This window comes from Phaethon lepturus, unplaced genomic scaffold (assembly GCF_000687285.1).
Source record: "Phaethon lepturus isolate BGI_N335 unplaced genomic scaffold, ASM68728v1 scaffold7222, whole genome shotgun sequence".
In the NCBI taxonomy this organism is placed as follows: Eukaryota; Metazoa; Chordata; class Aves; order Phaethontiformes; family Phaethontidae; genus Phaethon; species Phaethon lepturus.
The window spans coordinates 157,093-179,324 of NW_010525505.1; the positions used below are offsets into that span (position 1 = coordinate 157,093).

Here is a 22,232-nt window from a genome sequence, read left to right on the forward strand (position 1 = left end):
GAGTTGGAATAGATCTGGAACAGCAGTTGCAAAATACTTGCTGTCAGAACCACTGGCTAATGGACAGACAGCTATATGCCTGGCAGCTCAAATCTCCCAAAAGTTCAGACATCTACCTCTCTTTTCTCATGAAATCTGAAGGTGGCAAAGTGTGGGCCACTAAGTTCAGTGTTTAGAATTAAAACATCAGAAAGAGAAATGGAAAATACTGGATATATTAGTCTTAAATTCCTGAATTAGTTCCTTCCATGCACCACCTCTTGGCTGTTTGTTTTCCATGAATTTCTATGAACTAAGTCTGCTGACCTAAGCAAGGAATTTGTTTCAGAAACAGCTATGCTTAAATACATACTGCAGAATATCTGAGGAAAGCACATCCTGAATGTGTAAACTGAGCATTCACGAAACAGCCAATTTCTAATGGTACATTTGCAATCAATCAAGGAACAGAAATATACCATGTGTCAAACCAAAACTAACCAACAGAGCACAAAAGTTTAAATGCATTAAATATTGCAAATGACAGTAGGTTGAGCAGCAGCAGGACTGAGCACAATTTTTTTGAAAATATTTCTAAAACAAAAGAAATTGAGAGAAGTCGATCTGAAAGAGAAGCAACATCCAACCATTTATCACTCGGCCATATACAAATGATAAAGGCATGCTTATCGCTCCTTGGGTTACCTCAGTAGTCAGCGTAGAATCCAACAAGGTTTAAGACTGTGGGACAGCTACATGATGCTGCCTTGGCCATTTCTACCAACTGTTGAATCCCACCAGCATGACCTCGGTTTACAATGCAGTGGGTATACCCAAACCCAAGCCTGGCAAGATACTGACTCAAACAATTGATTTCACCGTCCAAGTCTGATGAAATAGTTGTGCAGATGAAAATAATCTGCATCTTGGAGACAACCCCACCTCAAGCACAGATGATTCTCCCATAATGGCCTTGGGCATATGTTGATCAAGAAGGGTGACAGACGAGAACTCAGCAATACTCCACATGGGAACACATGAGTGCACCCACTGGGCTGATGAACAACCACCCCAAACTGCCCCCACTCCCTAGTCTGCCTGCGCAAAAAGAATGGAATCATTCAAGAGTAACTTCATTTATTGCTCTCATTGCCTTCAGCTATTCATCAATACCACTATATCATCAAATGTATGAAGAGTAACCAACAGATCTACAATAATAGGCATGCCTTTAATAGTGCCTAAGGGGTAAAGAAATGCCCTGACTTCACATGCAGGTAGTAGCACTGATTCTGCTTGTTGTCTTGCCTTTAAATATAGCAATTCCACATGGAGGTGTCTTGAAGGGACAGTAGTTTCATCAACTGATGCCTGAATGTGCATATTTAGTTAGTCCTAATTTGACTCTATCTTCTCACAAGAAAATGAGAGTAAGTTAGAGTTCCCAAGTCAAACTCTCCACATTTTTTCATTGTAATTGACTTCAAATATTCTAAAACGTGTATATAGTAATTTCAATAATTAATACAATTAGTTGTACACATGAATATTTAATGAGCCTTTCCACTAAAGGTTGTCCAGGTTAAGGGACTGGTAATAGGAAACAATATTTATTTCATTGGTGAGTTTTAAGATCCTAAAAACGAAAGACAAAAAAGATCTGTTCCTTCTTCCTAGTACAGGGTTATTCCCTATAGTGATTTGGCCAGATCAGAAAAATCAGCATTTAAATAGAAGTCACCAATTCAAAAGAGCAGTTCAAATCTGGAGTGATTACAATGCTTTTGCCTGCCAGCTGTCTAGCAGTCCATCCAAAATGGTCTGGCACTCTCACTCTGTTTTTTGATTGGGGCGTAAGTCATCAAAAGTCATTATTGCCCTTACCAGGATTGTTGCTATCAGCAGAAAAGCCAGGAAGTAATAACTCAGGTATCAGTACCCCTCCTCTTTACCCTCAGATCATGCTTGCGTTCAAGTCATTATACTGGGAGACCTTGCACCAATGCTCTACAGTTAGCAGATATCACTGCAATCCTGAGAAATAAATTAATTAAATTTATGTTTAAAATCAATGCACAAATTGAGACCGAACTGCTTAAACATATTGTTGAACTGAAAAAGACTTCTGAACATTAGAATTAAAAGAAACTTTGAGGATTTGTACTACAGTGTCGAATTTAATTTCAATGTGAATTTTACGTTTTGATCACCAAGTAAAAGTGAATTCTTTAAAACATGTTAATAGGTTTTGTTTTCCATCTGCCATTGTTTACTATAATATTTATTATTAGTTATAGCAGCATAACCCACAGAAGTTCCCAAAGGGTTAATGCAACTAGATGAGCTGAAATTCATGAGCATAATCCTAAACAAGTGAGTTGAAGTTCTATCAGGTCTATTTCATAGCATCAGGGATTACTGCTAGCAGTCTAATCCTACTGAGCCTAAGGGAGGTACGTTGTATTGTATTTGAAATCCTGGCCAGGAAAGAACGGAAGGTTAAATGGGTGCCTTGCTCTGTAATCAAATATCACAGGCACTACTTATCTATTCAATGAACAACTAACGTAGAAAATCAATTAGGAAACAAATAGCTTCTTCTTTTGAATTTTTTTTACCTAACAAAAAGAGACAGTGAGTAGTAAATGGTTTTATAACATACATTTAACAAAACTCTATCATACTATCCACTATAAAATAATTCTACACATAGACTGGCAAACATTAACTAGAAGGCACAAAACACCGCATAACAACTTTTAATCCTATTTCTTTAAGTGTTAGGACTATTTTCAAGGCTAGCATGTATTCGAACACCAGCAATTGAGCATCTTCTCGATGTATAAAGCAGCACACAGAAACTATGCATACAAAAATATTAACCGACTGCAGATAATTGGACTGTGCTCAAATGAAATCACAAATACATATCCGGTTGTTTGTAACTGAACATCTTAAATTATGTATCAGTTGTGAAGAGCATTTCTTCAGCTGTGCATCATCTTTTGTTCACTTGGTTAAAATCCCAGGAGTACTGAAAAAGGCTGAAGCTCCTGCTGGTCTTTGTTCCCAGCAGGGAGAAGTCCCTTTTGGTGGTCTTGAGGTTAACACCCTACACCCCCCCCCCCATACCTGTCATTCTGAATAGACTTCACAGTCTGTGCACACAGACAAACAGCCTGACCTGGCCAGCTATCTTGACCCCTGGGCAGGAAGAAGATCACATCTGGTTATTAATATTGGGACATTAAAAAAATGTAATCTTCACGGCACTCGGAGAAGCAGGCTGGCAATTATACAGTATGCACTGGATGTCAGTCAGGGAGCACGTTAGTCTGACATTATGTCCAAGAACGCTAAAACATTCGTTTTGCTGATGAGGGGTTTCAAATACAGTCTCCCTCTGTATCCCAAGCTGGTATGAGAAGTTAGCCCAAAGCACTTAAGTCTTTGCCTTATCTTTTCTTACACTTCCCAATTTTTACTAAACTGTGTAAAACAGACTAATGTAAAACATTTGTAGCTGAAAACTGATATAACTAGAAAAAAAGTCATGATTCTACAGTGGAGGACGGCACCTGATAAATGGAATGAAAACTCTCAGTATCGCAATTGTGCTAAATATGCCCCCATAACATTCTCTGAATATTTTACCACTGTCCAGTCTTTTTAGTTCATTCATTCCAGACATCTGTCTATTAGATAATTTAAACACACTTAGTTTATATAATTGGCTAAAATATACAGAAACACATTTGTACATGCTTGCTATATATATTATATACACATGCACGTACACAAAGCTTTATACAGGATAGATTTAAGTGTCATGTATGAAATCTTAGTGCCATAAAAATCAATGGAAAGTTTACCTTTTGCTTGAGTTGGGCCAAATCTTAACACTTTCTAAATGATACCACAGAGTCTCACTGGGATATGTACTAAGAATATCAAATCCCTGGTCTCACACCTTTATATAGGCAGATAATTATTGCTATTTGCTCCACTGGTTATACCTAAAACAGAATGAAAGCCCACGGTCTGGAGCTCTCATATGCTGTATTTTTATGGCATCCCAGCCTTGTTAATGCCACACAGAAGATTTTGGATTGCCAGTGTGAACCCAGCACACAGCCAGTAACCTTCACAAAGAATGCCCTTGTCCCCACGGTGCAAATCTACACCTGTCATGTGGAAGGTAGAGGAGTATGGTATTCAGAGAAGTCTCAAGTCAGTCCTAAAAGATGATGTCAACATAATCTCTGTGCTTGAAACCAGACCTAAAATTGCCTCCAGGGGTAGTTATTAATAAAGCTCCCAGCCCAGATAGCTTAAATCAGCTGTCATTAGTTTGGTTTTGCTGCAAACCACCATCAGGTCTTTTCCTTGCTTCCTTTCATATGGAAAAATATCCTTTCAAATTACATTGGGCCAACACCTAGGATGAGCCTTCTACCAACGATGTGTTAATTTGAGATCTGTGAGTCTCAAAAAGGAGTTTTATAGCATTGGAGGTGGGAAGTTTCCAGCTTTCCAACAGAATGCTAGCACTTGTTTTTAGCTCTGATAGGCCTTGAGGTGTCAGACCTTCAAACTGAAATACTGTTATGTATGGAAAAGCTATTATAGGAAAAATGTAAGACGTTTCTAAAATATATTATTAGTCACAAAGTCACAGCGGTGTTTTTTCCTTTTAGTATTAGTGGAGCTTGGCTTGGTACATGCAGACATATGAAAAAAGAGTATTGATACAGTTAAAGAGCGCTCTACAATTTTCTCACATATTTTTCCTAATGCAAAATATGCAGGAGGTTCAAAATGTATTATAGTTTCCTGTGGGATGGTCAGCATACCTTTTTCTGTCTTTATTACTTAAAATAACCCAGCCAACTCAAGCTCGAGACAATAAAATCTTTATCCCACTCATCCCAAATAATTAGAAATGCATATTTGGTAATGTACACAAACACTCACATATGTATACACAAGAGAAAGTGGGAAAGATTATTGGCAGAGAAGAGAAAAAATATAAAGGAGCTCGGGGCTTGGCAAGAGTGAAATTGGGCTAAGTACTGCAGAAATGACACCGTTCCAGACGTAGATGTCACTGTGAAAATAGACACGTAGAGAAGTTGGTAGAGCAGGAAGAAGAAGAATGTGATGAAGAGGTAAACACTGGCTGTATGTGTGCAACTGAGGTTGCAGAGAGTAAACCATTAGGCAAAGATGACACTATGCACAGTCCTGAGGGAGCTGGTGTTTGGAGTGAAATTCCAAGCTTGAGGCAAGAGAGGAAATGTTTCTGACAGGTTGGGGCCTTTCAGGGTGGAGGCTTTCTGGTTTAAAATAGTAGCTGCTTGAAAAATGCTCACAAATGTGGAATAATTTAGGAGGAGAAGCAGGCTAAGCATGAGGTGATCTAGTGTGTATGCTCACAAAGTATCTCATGGTTATCAATACCCAGTAACCTGTCTTGATCTGTAAAAGATATTTAGGAGGTGGATTTCATGCTAACACCACACACTCTGTATCAAACAGGGGAGCTGTTTCTGTGAGAGGGAAAACACTTCCAAATTCTAATCCTCTCCTCTCTTTCAAACCCTCTTTGCAGAGCAGTCTCTCTGACTCTTCCTTTGGAACTAGCCTTTTCTCTAGAGCACCAGAAACAAATGGAAAAACCCTAGAAATAAACTTTGGGAGAAAAACAGTAACCATCAATTTCAGCAAGAAATTACTCAAATAACAGAACTTTTTGAACTGGATAATTTCTCACAGTAGTGACAAACCACAGTAGTCAAACCACAGGAGAGCCATCTCCCAGTCAATTGACAGAGTTAAGAAACACTGTCATTTTGGAAAACTCCTGGGCCAACTCCATTCTTGGAGTAACACTACCAAGATCAGCAATATTACAACAAAGATGGATTTGGCCCACATTCTTCCCGCTTCTTTCCTCTCATCACCATTTTAATAGGAAACAAACAATTTGTTTAAAGCTTCAAACAAATTCTCCAGAGGATAAAAAGTCACACAACCAGTAAAGCTCTGTATTTTTCCTGTATCTTTACAAATGTTTAGGCTTTTGTTTAACATGACCTCATCTCATACTAAACACCTCACCGACTGCTCATGCCATCGGCAGCTGAATACCTTTGTGACAAATTGAGGAAATAATCCTCACCAAAACTAAATGCTAGATGAAAAGTTGAGGGATGGGGTGTGTGAATGGGAGCACGGTATACGTTCTAGCAACTAAAAAGAACAGTCAGCGCTGGGAAACATCTGCTGTAGTTCATCAAGCCCAGAACGCCCTGACACAGCCCAGCCAGACTCTCGGCAAGGTGAGCACCTGAGAAATGAAACCTACCTGAGCAAGGGCTCGAAATGCAGGACTGCAGTCAGACCCTACAGTTTGTGACAGCAGCCGCTGCCTTTCCGTCCCAGCTAAAAAGGTTCCTGCAGTCACCAGCATCCCCCTCAGCCGGCTCTACCCAGCAGCTCCCCGCGGCTCCCCGTGCAGCGGGGATTTCACTCTCATCACACCGGCGGGCGCTCCAGCTACCGCCCTTCCCGGCCCGGCCCCCGAGACGTCCGCGGCGCGGCACGGTGGGAAGGACAGTGCCGCACAGCTGGCGCTCTGCCAGCCGGGGACTCCCTGACACGGGCAGAGTAACCCTGCCCTCCCCCGCGGCAGGCAACTTGCGTCAAACCTCCAATTTCTTTTGCTCCGTTAATGGCAGAAAGGGAGCTGAGCCAAAGTGAGGGAGAGTTGTCCCGTGGCCGTGTGTTTGTCATACATTTCCTTATTTCAAGTTTTCTCCAATGACTAATACCCTCTTTAAGAGTTTGAAGCGGAAGTAAACTATTCTAAGATGCAAACTTCTGGAGATAGTGAGAACCATTTAGAAGTATTTAATTTTACAGGGGCATAGGAAATAAAAAAGGAAGAAAACAAGAGTTATGTATTTTAATTTTCCAGAAAGAGGTGGGGGGAGAATCTAAAGTATTTCAAACCTAATTTTGTGAAAAGATATTCAGTGAGCTGCAGCCACGATAAGTGCATATTAAAAGCCTCTTTTGCTTTAACTAATTAACAGTATTACAGGGTTCAGTAGTGACATTTCAGCAGTAATTGATCCTCTGATGCAATTTTTGTGTCTCTCAAACTAGCCAATACATCCAGCCAAGACAGATGTGCAAGGACAGAGGCTGGCAGTCAGCACAGAGGAGGCGGTCACCACCTGAGCGTGACCTTGGACCCTGGGATGCTAAACACGCAATCTACAGGAGCTGCTAGCACTCAGCATTTCTGAAAATCAGACCCCTAATCCCTTCACTTTTAGCACTTCCTTCACCACTGGCAGGTAGTGCCGCTAATTTAAATTCAGGTGGCGACTACTCTAAACTAGTGTTTGTATATACTCACACAGGGAATCGGGAACTTCCTGGCTTGCTCTGAAATTAGTATTTCATTTCAAATTTTGTGCTGACTTGGTGGGGAGAGCATTTGGCATCATATTTTCACATTACTTCACACTACGTACAGGGTAACAGTTACTATATATTTCTTTCTCTTCTAAACCCTTGTGTGAAAGGTTTTAATGTCAAGCAGCATGAAGGGCAGAACAATCCAAAAGTCAACACAGCTCCCACAGTACGAGTTCAACCACAACAGATATCCCATCTGTATTTCATGGTGTACCTTAATAACAATCAATAATACATTAAAGTTAGCACTGAACAGTATAGAAAGAGCACGCTGCAAAGAGCCCATTTCAGTTACCCCTCAGCCCTGTAGTCTACATGCAGAAACAACATCTTCTGTTTTGCACCAGCAAATGAATATCTGGGGTAAATATTTGCAGATAGAGAGCTAATTAGCTATTTCTGTTCTTCAGGCTTAACGAATACTTAACTGCCTTCAGGTATTTGCACCCCAAGTCACTATGTATGGCAGTAAATGTGGGAAAGCAACAAGCTGTCTGAGGAGACAGGCAATGTGACACAGGGGTAAACTGGATATGTCAGAGCTTCTTTCCCTCATGCTCTTAATATTAGGGGGAAATGAATTCTTTCATGAAGTAATTCAGAACTGGAGGTTTTCTCTCCCAGCCAACTAAGCAGGAAGTGGTCTAACCACTTAATATAGGCACCTAACACAAAGGCAAAAAAGTCATGGATTAGAAACGGACAGAGACAGAAAACAAGTTAGAGGAACTAACAGGCCATTTAACAGAACAAAAGTTACCTCTGGGTCTTCTAACATCAAACTGGGACTGATCTTGCAGAGGGCATAAAAGAATTCATGCCAGTAAAGACCAGCCAAAGAACCATCAGAAATGCCATAGAGGTTTAAAGCTAGCTGAGCAGGCAGGTAAAATTCAGTATTGACAAATGAATCCAAGAAAATGTATATTAGAAGAAATAATTTGAACCAATCAAACAAGTTACTGGTGTCTAAGTTAAATGTAACCACTCTAGGACACTTGGGCATCTGTATGAAGGGTGGCATAGGAAGAGACATGCAATGAAAAACAACATATTTCCAGCACAGAATGCAATAAGATTTGTTTAAAGCAGACTGTATTTTTGGATGCACCAGGCAATGGACAGTAAAATCATACAGCTCCACTGAGAACAGTGTGTTCAGTTCTGAAATATCTGTATATCTCAAGAAATATTTAGCACGGGTAGAAGGAGTTCAGCGATCATTGATGGGATTAGCAGAAATGTGGAAAAACTTCCACTAAAAGCAGCACTGAATAGATTGAAATTCTTTGGTGCATGAATAGTGTAAGTAAAAGAGAGACATGATAGAAAGATCATTAAAAAATCGTAAAGATTATTATGAAGATATAAAGATTATATAGAAAGATCATAAAACAAGTAAGAACACACGATCTTTCTTATTCTATTATCAGATGAATAAACAAACAAAACTCAATAACTTAAATGAATGACAAAAATTTTTAAAAGCTGAAAAATGATATTTATATGCAGGTATAAATTAACCTGTGGAATTCCTTCCCACTGGGTGTGATTGAGCCAAGAGTTCAGTGAATAAATTGATTTGATGTTTGTGTACGTGTAAGACCACCCAAAGACCATTTTTAGGGAAAAAAAGAGATACTTGAATTTGTATGATGTTAATTCATTGTTCTTTAAATACAGAGGACATACAAAAAGAGTAAGAATTTTCCTGTGTGAGCACCGTTATTCCATACTTGCCCATGAAAGATTTTTTTTGCTCTCCTTTGAGAAGCAAGTGTTGTTAGTCAGGCTGGAGCAAGGAGATTAGATAACGTGGACTAATGGTATAATTTGCTGTGATCGGACAATGATTGCGTACTTGGCCTATCAAGGTGTTGTTGCTTCTAAAATAACATTCTTTTCTGTTATGGACAGTCACTGCAAGAGAAGTACTTGACTAACTTTATTTGCTATGGAGTATTTTTCATTAGGACAGGTTGGAAAGATACCTTGTTGTTAAGTGACTCAGAAGGAGCTCCAAAGAAGAAAGAGATATTCTTTACACCCAGACCAAATCCTGATCACTTCAGCCCTAAAAGTGTCTATAAGAAAATTATGAGTAACTGGGAGAAGGAAATTAGAACAGAAATGGAAATCCAAGCTTTACTACAGCAGACATTAACATAGATAGACCTTTGTACAGTATTATAGCAGGTGACAGTAGCAGCCTGGGGTATGTATGGACACACATAGTTTTAAATTCTGTTTATACTCTTGGGAAGTGTACGGTTTTATAAGCACACACACCTGCCTTTTTGCTTCCCCCTGCACCCTCTGAGCAAGAAACACAGTCTCCAACAACTGTGACTTCCCCCCTAACACTAGCATTGGATAATATCTGTCTCTCTAAAGTTCTCATGAGCATGAACAACTTCAGATTTTGTCTCTGATTCCTCCCAGTAAACAGACACCTTATTAAGCACATGTACAGATAAATATAGGTAGACAGATACACAGATAGATATTTCTTCACATATGTGAAGAAATTAAGTGATATGTTTAATCACATTTCTATAAGGTCTATTTAAACCGCCAAACATGTTGGGGGCCAACCTCTCACTCAACCTCTGCTCGGTTAGAGACACACGTTCTTTTTCCCCAAGGCCATGCTCTGCTTCCTAGTCCAGATAGTACTGAGCTTACCTTCTAAATCTATTAGGACAAACAACTACTGGAAGTAAAGGAGAGACATTTGTTTAGTTCCTGTTGCGAACACTGAAGCACAAAGTCTTTGTATCTGCAGAGCACAAAAGCTGAAGGAACTGGGATACAAGCTTGAACACTGTAACATGAGATTTCAGAGTTCTCCTTTTATTGATTACCAGCTCAACTCTCTTTCTCATCATAAAAAAATCACATAAATACAACTCTTCAAAATCAGCGTAGCTCTTGTCCTTTGTATACTCTAAAATGCTTTAGGTAAACCTTATCATCTGTTTGATACTTTTGTGGTAGCTGAGGCCACAGAATTTGAACTGTTCAGTGGAGAACTTGTGAAAGGAAAGAAACACACTAGAAAGACTTCTGGATCCAGGTCCTACATGTTATGTGTTGAGTTATAGAAGATACCACAAACCTATTTTTGTTTTCCAATAACTAAAAAAAAAAAAAAAAAAAAAGTTCAAATGTCACGTACAAAATGTCTAACTGAGAAAGTATTTGCTCTTTCTCAAAATACCTCTCAGGAGTCCCAATGACTAGTTCTAAGATTTTCACCCCCTGAGTTCTATAAGTCTCGGAAATTTAAGTATCATGAAGATACCAGTGAAGCCTGACATGTTACAACAAATACCAGTGGACATAAGAACAGAGAGACAGAGCACATGGACAGCTTATCCAATTCATCATTGCCTAGGATACTATCTTAGCGTGTCAAAAACTGACAAAGGATATCCACAACTTAGGTACAATACCTATTTCTGAAATGTATCTGCAACAGGGTTAGACCCATGGGCCAATACAATAGTGTTTTCAAATCTGCCCAATGACTCTAGGTCACAAATTTGGTAAAATCAGTCTTAAACTATTTTTGTGTGGCCTGTGATCTTTGTCATCTGAGAGCTGACTTCAGAAGAACCTGCTCTGATATATCCCAGCAGGGTCCTGACTTCCTCGTGGGTCAAAGATTTTGAGTCACAGAAGTTCCTGGACAAATAAGGACATAATGTTTTCAGAAACACTTGCAGTTTGGCCTTGTTTTTTCCACCAGCTTTATTCTTTTAATTTCCAGTCATTCATTAGCTGCGTACATATCTGCAAATGCCAAAGGGTGTTTCCAAAATAGTAACATCTAGATGCTAAAAGCTCTCTCATTTCAGTAGTAAAGCAAGCCTTTTTCCATGCTCTCATCACTAGCAGACACAAAGAGCAAGAATAGCAAGATCCTCCTTAGACTTTGTTTCATTGTTCTAGCTGTAAAAATATCAAGCTTCTGGTCATTCACAAAGTGTTTATTCAATTAGAAAACTTCAGTATTTTTGCCTCAATCTATTTCCCAGAGAGCAAGTTTTTGTCTAGGTTTCATAGAAAATAGCAACATTGTTGTTTGAATGGTACGAAGCTTTGTCAGGGGAAGTTCAGACTGGACATTAAGAAAAGGTTCTTCCCTGAGAGGGTGGTCAGTCACTGGAACAGGCTCCCCAGGGAAGTGGTCATGGCACCAAACCTGTCAGAGTTCAATGAGTGCTCTTAGTCATATAGTATAGTTTAGTTTTAGGTAGTCCGCAAGGAGAAGGAATTTGGATTCAGTGGTCCTTATGGGTCCCTTCCAACTCTAGATATGCTAATACTATGATTCTATGAATAAGAAAAAGTGCTCTTCCTTCTCTTTTGCCATTAGGACCCAGAGTTTTGAATTTAGCATGAGGATAACATCAGTCATACCTGGTATAAACTTGAGTCAGTTGCAACTTTTCAGGTTTTCCCATGGAAAGCATCTTCCTTCTTAATAAAGCAGTTTGGAGACAACTGACCTCCCTCAATCGGCCAGCCAAGGACTGCTGTAGGCCCAATCACAAGTTTAGGATACCAAAGGAAAAATTCCATACGTGTCAAACAACTTTAGAACAAGATGATACAGACCATTGGAATTGCCTGCTAAAGTTCTGGTAAGGAGAGTTTCCACTGCAAGCCTTTGTTTTAAACAGGGTCATCACAACAAGATTGATCTTGAACTTTCTCTGAATAAGGGTAACCTATTTTTCTATAAAACGTTTGGGCACAAACTATCCCTGAACAGCAGATTCTGTGCTGCTTTTATGGGTAGAGGTGGCTCTATGGTTCTTCTCTCCAGGAGCAGTGCAAGGAATGTTCTTCCTTGAGAGAGTTCACAAGGGAGAATAGAGATTACAAATAAACACTCTTCTTTGGGCAGGTTCCTGAATACTGTCCCTATATGCTAGGTTGTCTGCACACAATTCAGCAATAAACCAGTAGTTATATACTCATGTATTTTAGACACATGAATCAAGTTAGCAGAATAGTTTGATTAACATTCTAGGATAACAGTTTTAAGTAGAAAAAGTGACATTTTTTGTTAGGCAACTCATGTGATCAGATGTCTACTTTTGGAATAAGATTAATATATTACCATTAGCAATATGTAGTTTCCTACTCATGCATATAAGCAAGGAGAATTGCTCATACTCTTCGTATATGACAAAACCGTTTTTTTTTTCTTTTTTTTTTTGCCACTGCTACTGCAGTAGGATGCCCCAGGCATAGGAATCTGCACACTTCATCATTCAAGGACTACCTTTGCTCAATTTTTGTTTCTTTCAATGCCCCCAGTCTTTAAAAGCTAAAGATTATCTTAATGCCTTCCCTCCCACAGGGAGAGTAGCATATACAGTTTCTCCTGAGGCTATGATGCACAATACTCTGTGTATCTGTCTGCTGCAGAACTGCAGGGCTGGCACCTTCTGCTGCAGACCAAGGGGGTCATTTCCATGACTTCCACCTTCACAGCTGTCCACAAAGACAAGGTCTTGCGATTCTTAGCAAAGCTTCACTTTATGTATCAGCACGAGGATGTACGATCATCATTCTGCACTATCTGCCTGTATTGAGTACACCAGCCTAACAGGCAGACCACCAGGAGCAAAAAATATTACAAGCTACCACTTGTAATTTATGTTTTATTAACATAAAAACCCTACCCATATTTAATATATTTACTACCTATTTCCTGCGGTACTGTATTGTATTTTGCCCACAAACATGTACATGGAAGTTTATCCAACAAAACGTCTTCTGCATTGAGACCAATTCTTGCTAAAACCAACAGAATTGGTATTACTCAGCGTTCCACACCAGTCTTTTCACTATCCTTCCTTACAAAATCTGACTGGACCATTGCTCCAGTGGTAGCTCGAAGGTAAGAAAAAACAAATGCAGAAATTAATTTGTCTATCTAGCAAGAGAGACACACATATAGAGCCAGTACAGTCTCAAGAGCTGTGTTTCAAACAGCTCAAAACTCAAAACCTGACATATGTACAGTCCTGTACGTATGAGATCTCTAAGGTTTTATTCCCATCAACCCTCCTATAGTTTCCCGATTCTGGCATTTTGTCTGGAGGGACTGACAAATGCATAGACCAAGGGAAAGTTTCTTCTAAATCACTTAGCAAAAGCAGTAGCAAAGCTGAAGTACACATACGCATGTCCAAATATAACTTTCCTGTCCTGCCTCAGTCTTTTTTTTTTTAGTACTTATTCTTAGAGACATGGAAAAGATATTGGAGAAAAATCCCACCTGGGAGAGTCTAGTAAACTGTAATTACCATTTTAGAGAAGACACCTGTAGTGAGTTGCGTAATACCAGCTAAAATCTCCTAAGGGTAACAAGAAAATCTATGTTGCAAGGCTGGAAGGGAGTGGCAGCTAAATCCATAGCTGCAATCTATATATGCACATATACACATGCACTCATGTTGACATAATACTCTTACATACGCTATACACTGCATCTCTACTTTGAATCTCAGTCAGAAATAATTACATATTTCTCTTAATGTCAGAGTGAAAGAACTCCAAGCACAAAAAACAGCTGTTATACAGCCATTTTGTGTGTTGAGCATACTGAATAAATGAGGCTGGTCCTCCTTATGCTGCTTTTGCTCTCCTCCTTGCTCACTCTTCCTGCTCTGCAAGAGGAGCTCGGAGCTCGGGCTCCACTGGACAGGCTGCGCATTGCAGGTCGCACCCAAATAGTCCGATACAGGCTCCTTTCAAAGAGTAGCCTTAGATATCCTCACGCAGGACAGCAGGCAGACTGGGATCCTGGACACCGTTTCAATGGACTAACATGGGGATTCTCTAAACCATGATTTGAGAGTACCTTTCTGCTTTAGCAGTATACCATAAGCTGTATACAATACATGCTATTTTTTTTTACAAGGACTGTTATGTAAGACTACTTGAGAGCCAGACAACATCTGAAAATCAAATTAAATATACGTGAAAGTTTGAAATTACTGTTCTGCTAGCCCACAACTTGTTTGGGTTTGTTTAACATCAATGTACTTGTCTATAGTGTATAAGTACATACAGTAGGCATATACATTATGTACAGCCATGTATAGCTGACTATACAGTGTGTTCTTTGAACATTTGTTTATCTTTATACATGTAAGCACAACAGCATAGTCTGAATTACAGTAACTAAAACTTGCAGTGGAAATTAAATTTCATAAAACATTTAAAACCTTAAATGAACATAAACCTGAAAGTACTATAAAAATGGAAATTTCCTTTATTGTGAGGTTTATGTTTAGCAACAAATTAGAATAACTTTTGTTTATCACTGAAAACTGCTTTCTTCACCTAAACAAACAAAAAGAATAAGATTAAGCAAAACATGTTTTGGCTCCTCAGATGTGCAGACATATTCCAATTTCCTTTCCACAATGATTTTTATGCAAATCAATGCTGCACAATCTCCTGACCTCTTTTACCATCATACTGGGACAATGTCAGTTCAATAATTGGACTGGCACATATCTAGGATATTTGATTTTAAATTTAAAAATTCGTGCAGGACAATTGAAATGAAAAGAATGTGACTTTCTGTTAATTCCAGACTGATCAAGTATCAACATTTCATGCCAAACAGACTAAAGCAAACAAAGTGATTGGGGCTGTTAGTCCATTCGTCCCCGTATGCATATACTTCACACCCCCCACCTCAGTTGTTAATTCCTAACAACGATGCTTTCATCCAGAACAAGGATAATGAGAAAAACCCAAGCAGTGTTCCTTGGGGAACTGTTATGCTAAAAGTTACCTAAGGACTAAATCCCACTTGTGTCTCCTGCACGTGATAAAGATGAGCAAAGCATTCAATATCCCTGGCTGATTTACAATCCAAATATGCAAACAGCATTATGGAATCCAGACAGACTATTCTGCTTCACTGATGACAGATGCGGAAAAAAAGCTAGTCTAATTAAGATTTTGACTTTGAACCGGCAGAGAAGTAGACACCTTGCTTTAAAAAAAGCGGTGCATATCCCCAGCTGAAGAGCAGGTGCTGCACGGTATTTGCATTTCCTGCAGAGGATGCTGGCTAACAGGACCAACCAGCTGACCGTGAAAATTCTTGGCCCTAAGTGACCCAGGGACAGACTATAAATCCATCCTATAAAATATGGTAAAAGCCCCGTTTGTTCTTCCACCCTTTCAATATGTGATGTTATACATTTGTGATTATCTCATTTTATTGGGCTCTTTAGAAAGCTGTTTATGATCATTTGTGGACAAAACAAAGGATCATTGTAAACTCTTTTTTAAATAAGTTGGAAGGTCAATATGAAACAAAGGGCACCACTTTCATGACTGCTACATGCAAGCTATGCTTGTGTGTGTAATATTACAATGCATTTCAGCAAAGGGATAGAGTCCTAGCTAATTACAAAGCTAACATATAATAGTATTGCATTAGCAGCCCAAGAAATTCCTATTGAATTGCATACATCTGAAAATAGAAAGACATGCTTGTGCTGAAACTTAATTATCTTGGCAAAAACTGTGAGTGAGGGCCAGATTCTCAGAAGACATAAACATAAAGCTCTGCTTTACACTCCTGAGGATCTAATTCTTTGTTTATTCAGATAACCTCCACCAGATAAAACTCACCATTTGCATTGACTAATTTGCCTTATTATTTACAGTATCTACAGCTAAGTAACACAATTACTACTCGGTTTGTGAGTAGGAAAAAGAATACTGCTGATCTACAAATACAAGGTCTGAAAGAGACAATCAGCGTGCTCTGCCAGGTTAAAAATGTTAATGCTGCTGCATTCCACCCCAGGCAAAGAAGAGAAGCATTTTTCAAGGACAGTTCTGACTGAAATTCTTTTTTATGGGTTCAAAGTAAAACATTATGGTAAAAAATGAATACAGCTTTGTTTGTTTCTTCAGTCAGCGTTAGCAATAGACATAAGGGTATTCTGTTTTTGAGCCCATATGGAAAGATCATCAACACTTTCTGCTTCTGGGTCCTTTGCCAAAATACCATATCCCACATGCCTTTTACCTTAAAACATAAAAGAAAAGGTGTTGTTCTGGTCAAATAAAGAAATAATTTTTACTAGCATACGTCTAATGTTAAAGCTGCCTAAATCCTGCCAAAGACATTAAAACACCATCTGCAAAACAGATTTTCATTAAATTGATCAGTTTAAAGTTAAGCAGCTAGGCAGATGATGCTTTTGAGCTAACTTTTAACCTTTAACCTTCTTAAACTGGAATCAGGTCACTCCTTTTGGGTAATATCTTCGCCGTTTGAGAACACAAGAGGTAAAGCGATCTACCCAAATTGAACTGACAATCATAACATTAATAGTGTTATAGATCAATATTTTGTCAATAAAGGGAAAACCAAGGTAGTTTTCACTAGAGTGAGTATTAGTATTACTCTGCTAACTGTTGCCTGTCACCTTCCCTGACGTCCTATATATGGTTGCATATGTGATGTAATCTACAGTAATTATCCAATATAAAAGTAATGTCTTTTGAAACTATTATCAGCTAACTGAATAATATTTTTCATAGACAAATTTTAGATATTTATTTGTCATTATAAATTGATCCTGTCATTCAGTTACTTGGTTAACTAAAACTTCTTTTCATCCACTCCAGTCTACTTTGCAAAAAGGATACCTTGCATTTATTTATTTATTAAAAGTATTTGGAAACTATTTTATGAGCACAGGACACGATATATGTGGTTCCCTGAATCAAAAGGTATTTGACTAAGCTACAAAATGGCTTCCTTAAGAGCAGTTCCAGCTATATGTGCTTTCTATCCACAGAGATAGATCACTGTCCTGCCTCAGCTTCCCAAATCTGCAGAAGTTGAACGCTTTCTCCTGCAGAATGGCAATGTACTCCGTTGCTATAGAGGTTTTCTCTGTTTACTTGTGAAGTCACCGAAAGCTTCTTGATGGATGCTGCGAAGGACTCGCAACTCTTCTGTGGTTTAATTTGCTAATACTGAGCTCCACAATTCCAAATGTAAGTCTTTGGGAAATTCATTTAGCCCAAGCTGAGTTCACTCAGGGTAAAGCTGTCTTTGTTCTGGTTGCCAGCAGCTGCATTACCAACACCATTTGAATACTGCACTTCTGTAAGGAGCAATCAGGCCATTTCTTTTTTAGATAACTTAGGAAACAGCTAAAGGTTTCACTTTGCCACATTTAGAATCTAACTCTAAAAGTGACATTTCAATGCTGTCTAAAATTATACAGTTTCAGAAGAGAAGCTCTGATGTTCATGGTCACTTTAAAAGCTACAGTTATGAAAAGACATCCTTTTACTCCATCAATAGTTAAGCACAGGAAGAGAAATCAAGCTGTTATGGCAACATTTGTAAAAAGAAAATTCACAAAACAATAACATTTAAATAAATATAAATGACTAAACAAAAACCTTTGAGGTACTTGACAAAGCAAAGGAACAAAGCCACAGATTTTTTTTCTGCGCTTTCAGATGGTTTTAGTATTAAAGTTTTTACTGCCAAACTATATTCACAGCACCTTAATTTTAAAAGAGTTAGAGGAGCTGCTTGAATATAAACACAATTCATGAATATTCGATATAGCTCCCAAGGCATATATCTATTATTCATACAAATTAATGTTCTTTTTTTCCTTAGGTGCTCTAAAAGTTTATCTGATGTATCAAGAGAAAAAAAACTTATAACTCTCTTGGTGTCAACAGCTTCACCAAGACCTGACAAAACTATCAATTCTGCTAGCAGATAAGTTTACAGACTTTCAAAATCTCATTTATTTTCACCTTCAGGCCTGAATGTACACCCACAATTAAAAGTAAGGTTTTCTGGGAGGTGCACAGAGCCATTACATTCTGTTGTAAACCATACACGTCTAGAACATTTTGGTTATTTGGGACACGTTGTAGTACTGCCAACTCCAAATCTTAAAAAATAATAATACTAATACCCCAATCGATACTTTAAATAAGTCATTCCTCTCCTTCAAATTAACCTTAAAATGAGATTATATAAAAATTGTGTGTGCACTTTTATATGCTATCTGCTTTATGAGAGTTGTTAAGCTTAGCAGGGTTCGAATTTCAAGCTTCTCTAAGAAGTCATGAGGGACAGAAACTTCTTAAAGAGCTGAGATTCTCACTAGAAAATCCTAGGGACAGGTTTTAAAAAATACATGTATTGTCGGGAGACTTGCAACCCTATGGTCACCAGCAGTACACTTTCAACCGTCCTTTTGTGGGATATGAAGCTTAGAGGGCATCTAAGAGCTTATACATTCCTTCTCCTCTGGGATGTCTTTCGCCTTAACTGAATCAAAGACTGAAAAAATGTTAGCGATGGTCATTTGCCATGTATGATAGATGCACCACATAAGCACTACTGAATTGCTTGATCTAACAAACCAGGACCTGGAAAAGAAAAAGGTTCAGTGGCAGGACATTTTTAGTGATGAGGGCTAAGAGCTAAGACTCACTCCTTTCGTATGCTAAATCAAATGTTTTGTAGGACAGGTTGCAAACCTATATATATTTGAAGAAAATTTCTCTAGGGATCGGGTTGAGTGAGTGTAGAGTCAGTGGTGTTTTGAGGAGACAGTGTGTACCTTGCAACTGCACAGCTATGCCTATAGCTTTATTTAAAAAATAAGCAACTGGCATCTTATTTTCAACAGTCTCCAAAGCTTTGACAGTGAAGCCATTCAAGAAAAGCCCTCTACCTTCCCATCTCCCATTCTATCATCCCGATCTGTGACACAGTTTGCCGTAGCATCTCTCTGAATGGTTGCATTATAAAACAGATCATTGAAATAATCCAGGTTAACACTCCAAAAAAAGAGATGGGGACCAACAGTGTTTAACCTAGGTCATTTAAAAAACCTGAGGTAGAGTGTGGCTCCACAATCAGCATAACTGGAGGGAGAAAGGAACTGCTTCACAGATGACAGGGAGCAGGAACTTCTGAAGGCAGTGTTGCTGCTGAGACAGGTTAACTGTGTTACTAGACTCTTAGCTCTTTTGGCACTTTTGAAAATGGGACTTTGGAACCTTAAAAAAACAACAAACAAGGACAAAACACTGCCCCTCTAGAGTGAAGAAAAATGCAATTTAAATAAAGTACACAATTAAATTAGCAGAGCAGCCAGCGCTGTGGGACAATATAATAGACCCAGTCTTGTGTTACTCCCATTTTTGTCTATAGCAGAACCACCAAGGTTACAACTACCAGGTTATAAAATGAAAATCCATGTTACTGCCTTTGCACCCTGTGTTAGCTCAGAACAACCATTTGAACATGGTTGAACACCAGCAAAATGTTATTTCTTGCTTAAGCTAGAGGTCTGCTGAGGCTTTTCTATATTTGTTCCGTGTGTACACGTTTTCAACATGATTAGAAAACCAGCATAGTTGCTGTAATCAGCAGATGACTCCTGATAGTTTAGTTATCACAGATTTCTAGTATAAATCAATAGATAACACTTGCAAAATGGATTTTCTAATCATATTTAGAGCTTGTTACAGTGACTAATGGTTTGCAATATTTCCTGAATTTTTATATCCCCTAGACAAAAGAAGTTTTTAATAAGTTACAAAGTTATTCATCTTGGAAATGAATGTGTTATATTTTGTACATGAACCAAGACAATCAAGCCAATCCAGTAAACACACTGCAGAAAATAAGTTACCCCATAATTAAGGTTTGGAAAAAGTCATGACAAGTTGTGTAATAAATGGTATTCATCACTCCCACATATTCATTATATCCACATAGTTTTTTCCAGTAAAGATAAAAATATAGTTGCCATTCTACTAACATATTTATCTACACCACACCCTTTCATGTTTGTGAAAAATCATTACTGGCTTGGAAAAGAAGGGCAGACAAAAGGATGACAGTGTTTACTTTTGAACATCCTTGGTAATAATGTGGCATATTGCATGTGCTTACTGAAAATACCAATGTAAAATAACTTGGCTGTCATAGATTAGGGTTGCAAACAGATACATATGCCAGAAAGTGATCTCCTTCCCTATGCACCTATGGAAAAATCATCATTTTCCATGATGTCCATCAAGCTTCTAATCAAAATGTAATGGACAAAGTCTGAAAAGATGATAAGAGATGTAAAACCCCTCTAGTCATTTATTATGAGAGAACTTAAAAAAAAAAAACCTTATGTTCCCTGTGTTCACAGTCAGTGCATCCTAAATGGGCCCTCAGGTGACTGAACATGACTCATCGGGAGCACTGCTCCCTGACTAGCCTGCATAGTTTTTCTTCGATTATACGCATGTTCAATAAACATTTACTCTGCTGATCAATCAAAGTCTTGTTCGATTAGCACTGAAACAGTTAATTTCCTACTCTACTTGGTGCCGACTGGGGTAGGTGTCACTGGCTTACCTTGTACAGTTTTAGGGCTGCCTCGTGCCTGTGATTGGTAGTATGTAAACGCAATTTATCCACGCTGTTGGTGTAGTAGTCACAGGCGTTACATTTGAGGTGAACCGGGTTGCCAATGGCAATACACTTCAGCCTCCACTCATTAGTTTTGCCCCCTTCTTTAATGTGAGCCACCAGTTGATACTTCTGCATGTGTTTGTCAGTCTTGCAGTGGAGCTGGAAGTTCGCTTTGAGCTGAGTGTTGTAGTTACAGAGCTTGCACTGGTAGATGTCTCCGATTACAGCCCTCCACTCCTCTTCGGGGAGCGAGCGGTCACTGCTCACATGCACACTTAGGGCCTCCAGGCTGTCAGAGGTGAATTTGTTGCAAACAGCACACTGGAATAGCTTCAGCGCTGGGTCACTGATATAAGGTGACAGCTCTCCTGCAGTAAGGAGGGACAGGTCATCACCCATTAGCTGACCACTGGCAAGCCGGATTTCAGGCGGCAGCTCATTATTTACTACAGGAAAAAAAAAAATTAAAAGGGAAAGTAGAGACCAGCAAGCATAGCACACACAAAGGAATCCGTAAAATAAAGCCTTGACAAGGAGTTTGCTTTCTCTAGAGCTTAAACTATAAAAAGCTGTAATAGGATTGAATCAGGATCAATTACAATCATCCCTTTCAACTTCTAAATTCCCTCATCAGATAGCTTTAATTACTCCTACTGGGCATGATGTCATTCTGGAATTTGTATTTTCAAAGGCATGAAAGTTGATCAATAAAATAACAAAACAGCAATGCTTTTGTAACTTAAAAGCCTAGATTAACTTACACAGCACTAATTGTAGTTTTGTTATATCCTTTAAGTGATGCTGGAGGTAGGTCAATATATATATATCTACAATATAGTAATTGGGATAAGCATATCTATACTAATTTAGCTACTGTTGATACCAGATCTCAGCCCTCCTCATTTTAAAATACACCCAGCAAACAACACTGGGACAATTTAGGCACATCATAAAGGAAACTTTAGTACTGAACAAAGTTTGAGAATTCTTTTTAGTACGAATCTGTACCATTAGGTAACCGATTGACAGTACACTGCTCACACATGAGCATTTGATTCCAATTTGCCCTCTTCGTATACTTGGAATACAGACAATTTACTAACTATAAAGGGGCATTGTCAGGTAAGAAAGAAAAGATTGCATCCCTGCCTGAAAACGTTGACCTATTCAGATAATTAAAAACCGCAGAAAACAGAGCTGCCTTTATCTTTTCTAGTTTGTTAATTTGATAGCACCTCATTACATA

The 22,232-nt window shown here is 38.7% G+C and overlaps 1 protein-coding gene across 1 annotated transcript in view; it reads right to left on the bottom strand.

The window, feature by feature from the left end:
• Positions 1-22,232, bottom strand: part of ZFHX4 (zinc finger homeobox 4) — a 127,567-nt gene that overhangs the window by 102,435 nt on the left and 2,900 nt on the right. The window contains exon 2 of the mRNA XM_010282768.1: positions 20,930-21,432. Within this exon, the coding sequence (XP_010281070.1) occupies positions 20,930-21,432 (503 nt within the window). The remainder of the gene's footprint in view (positions 1-20,929; positions 21,433-22,232) is intronic.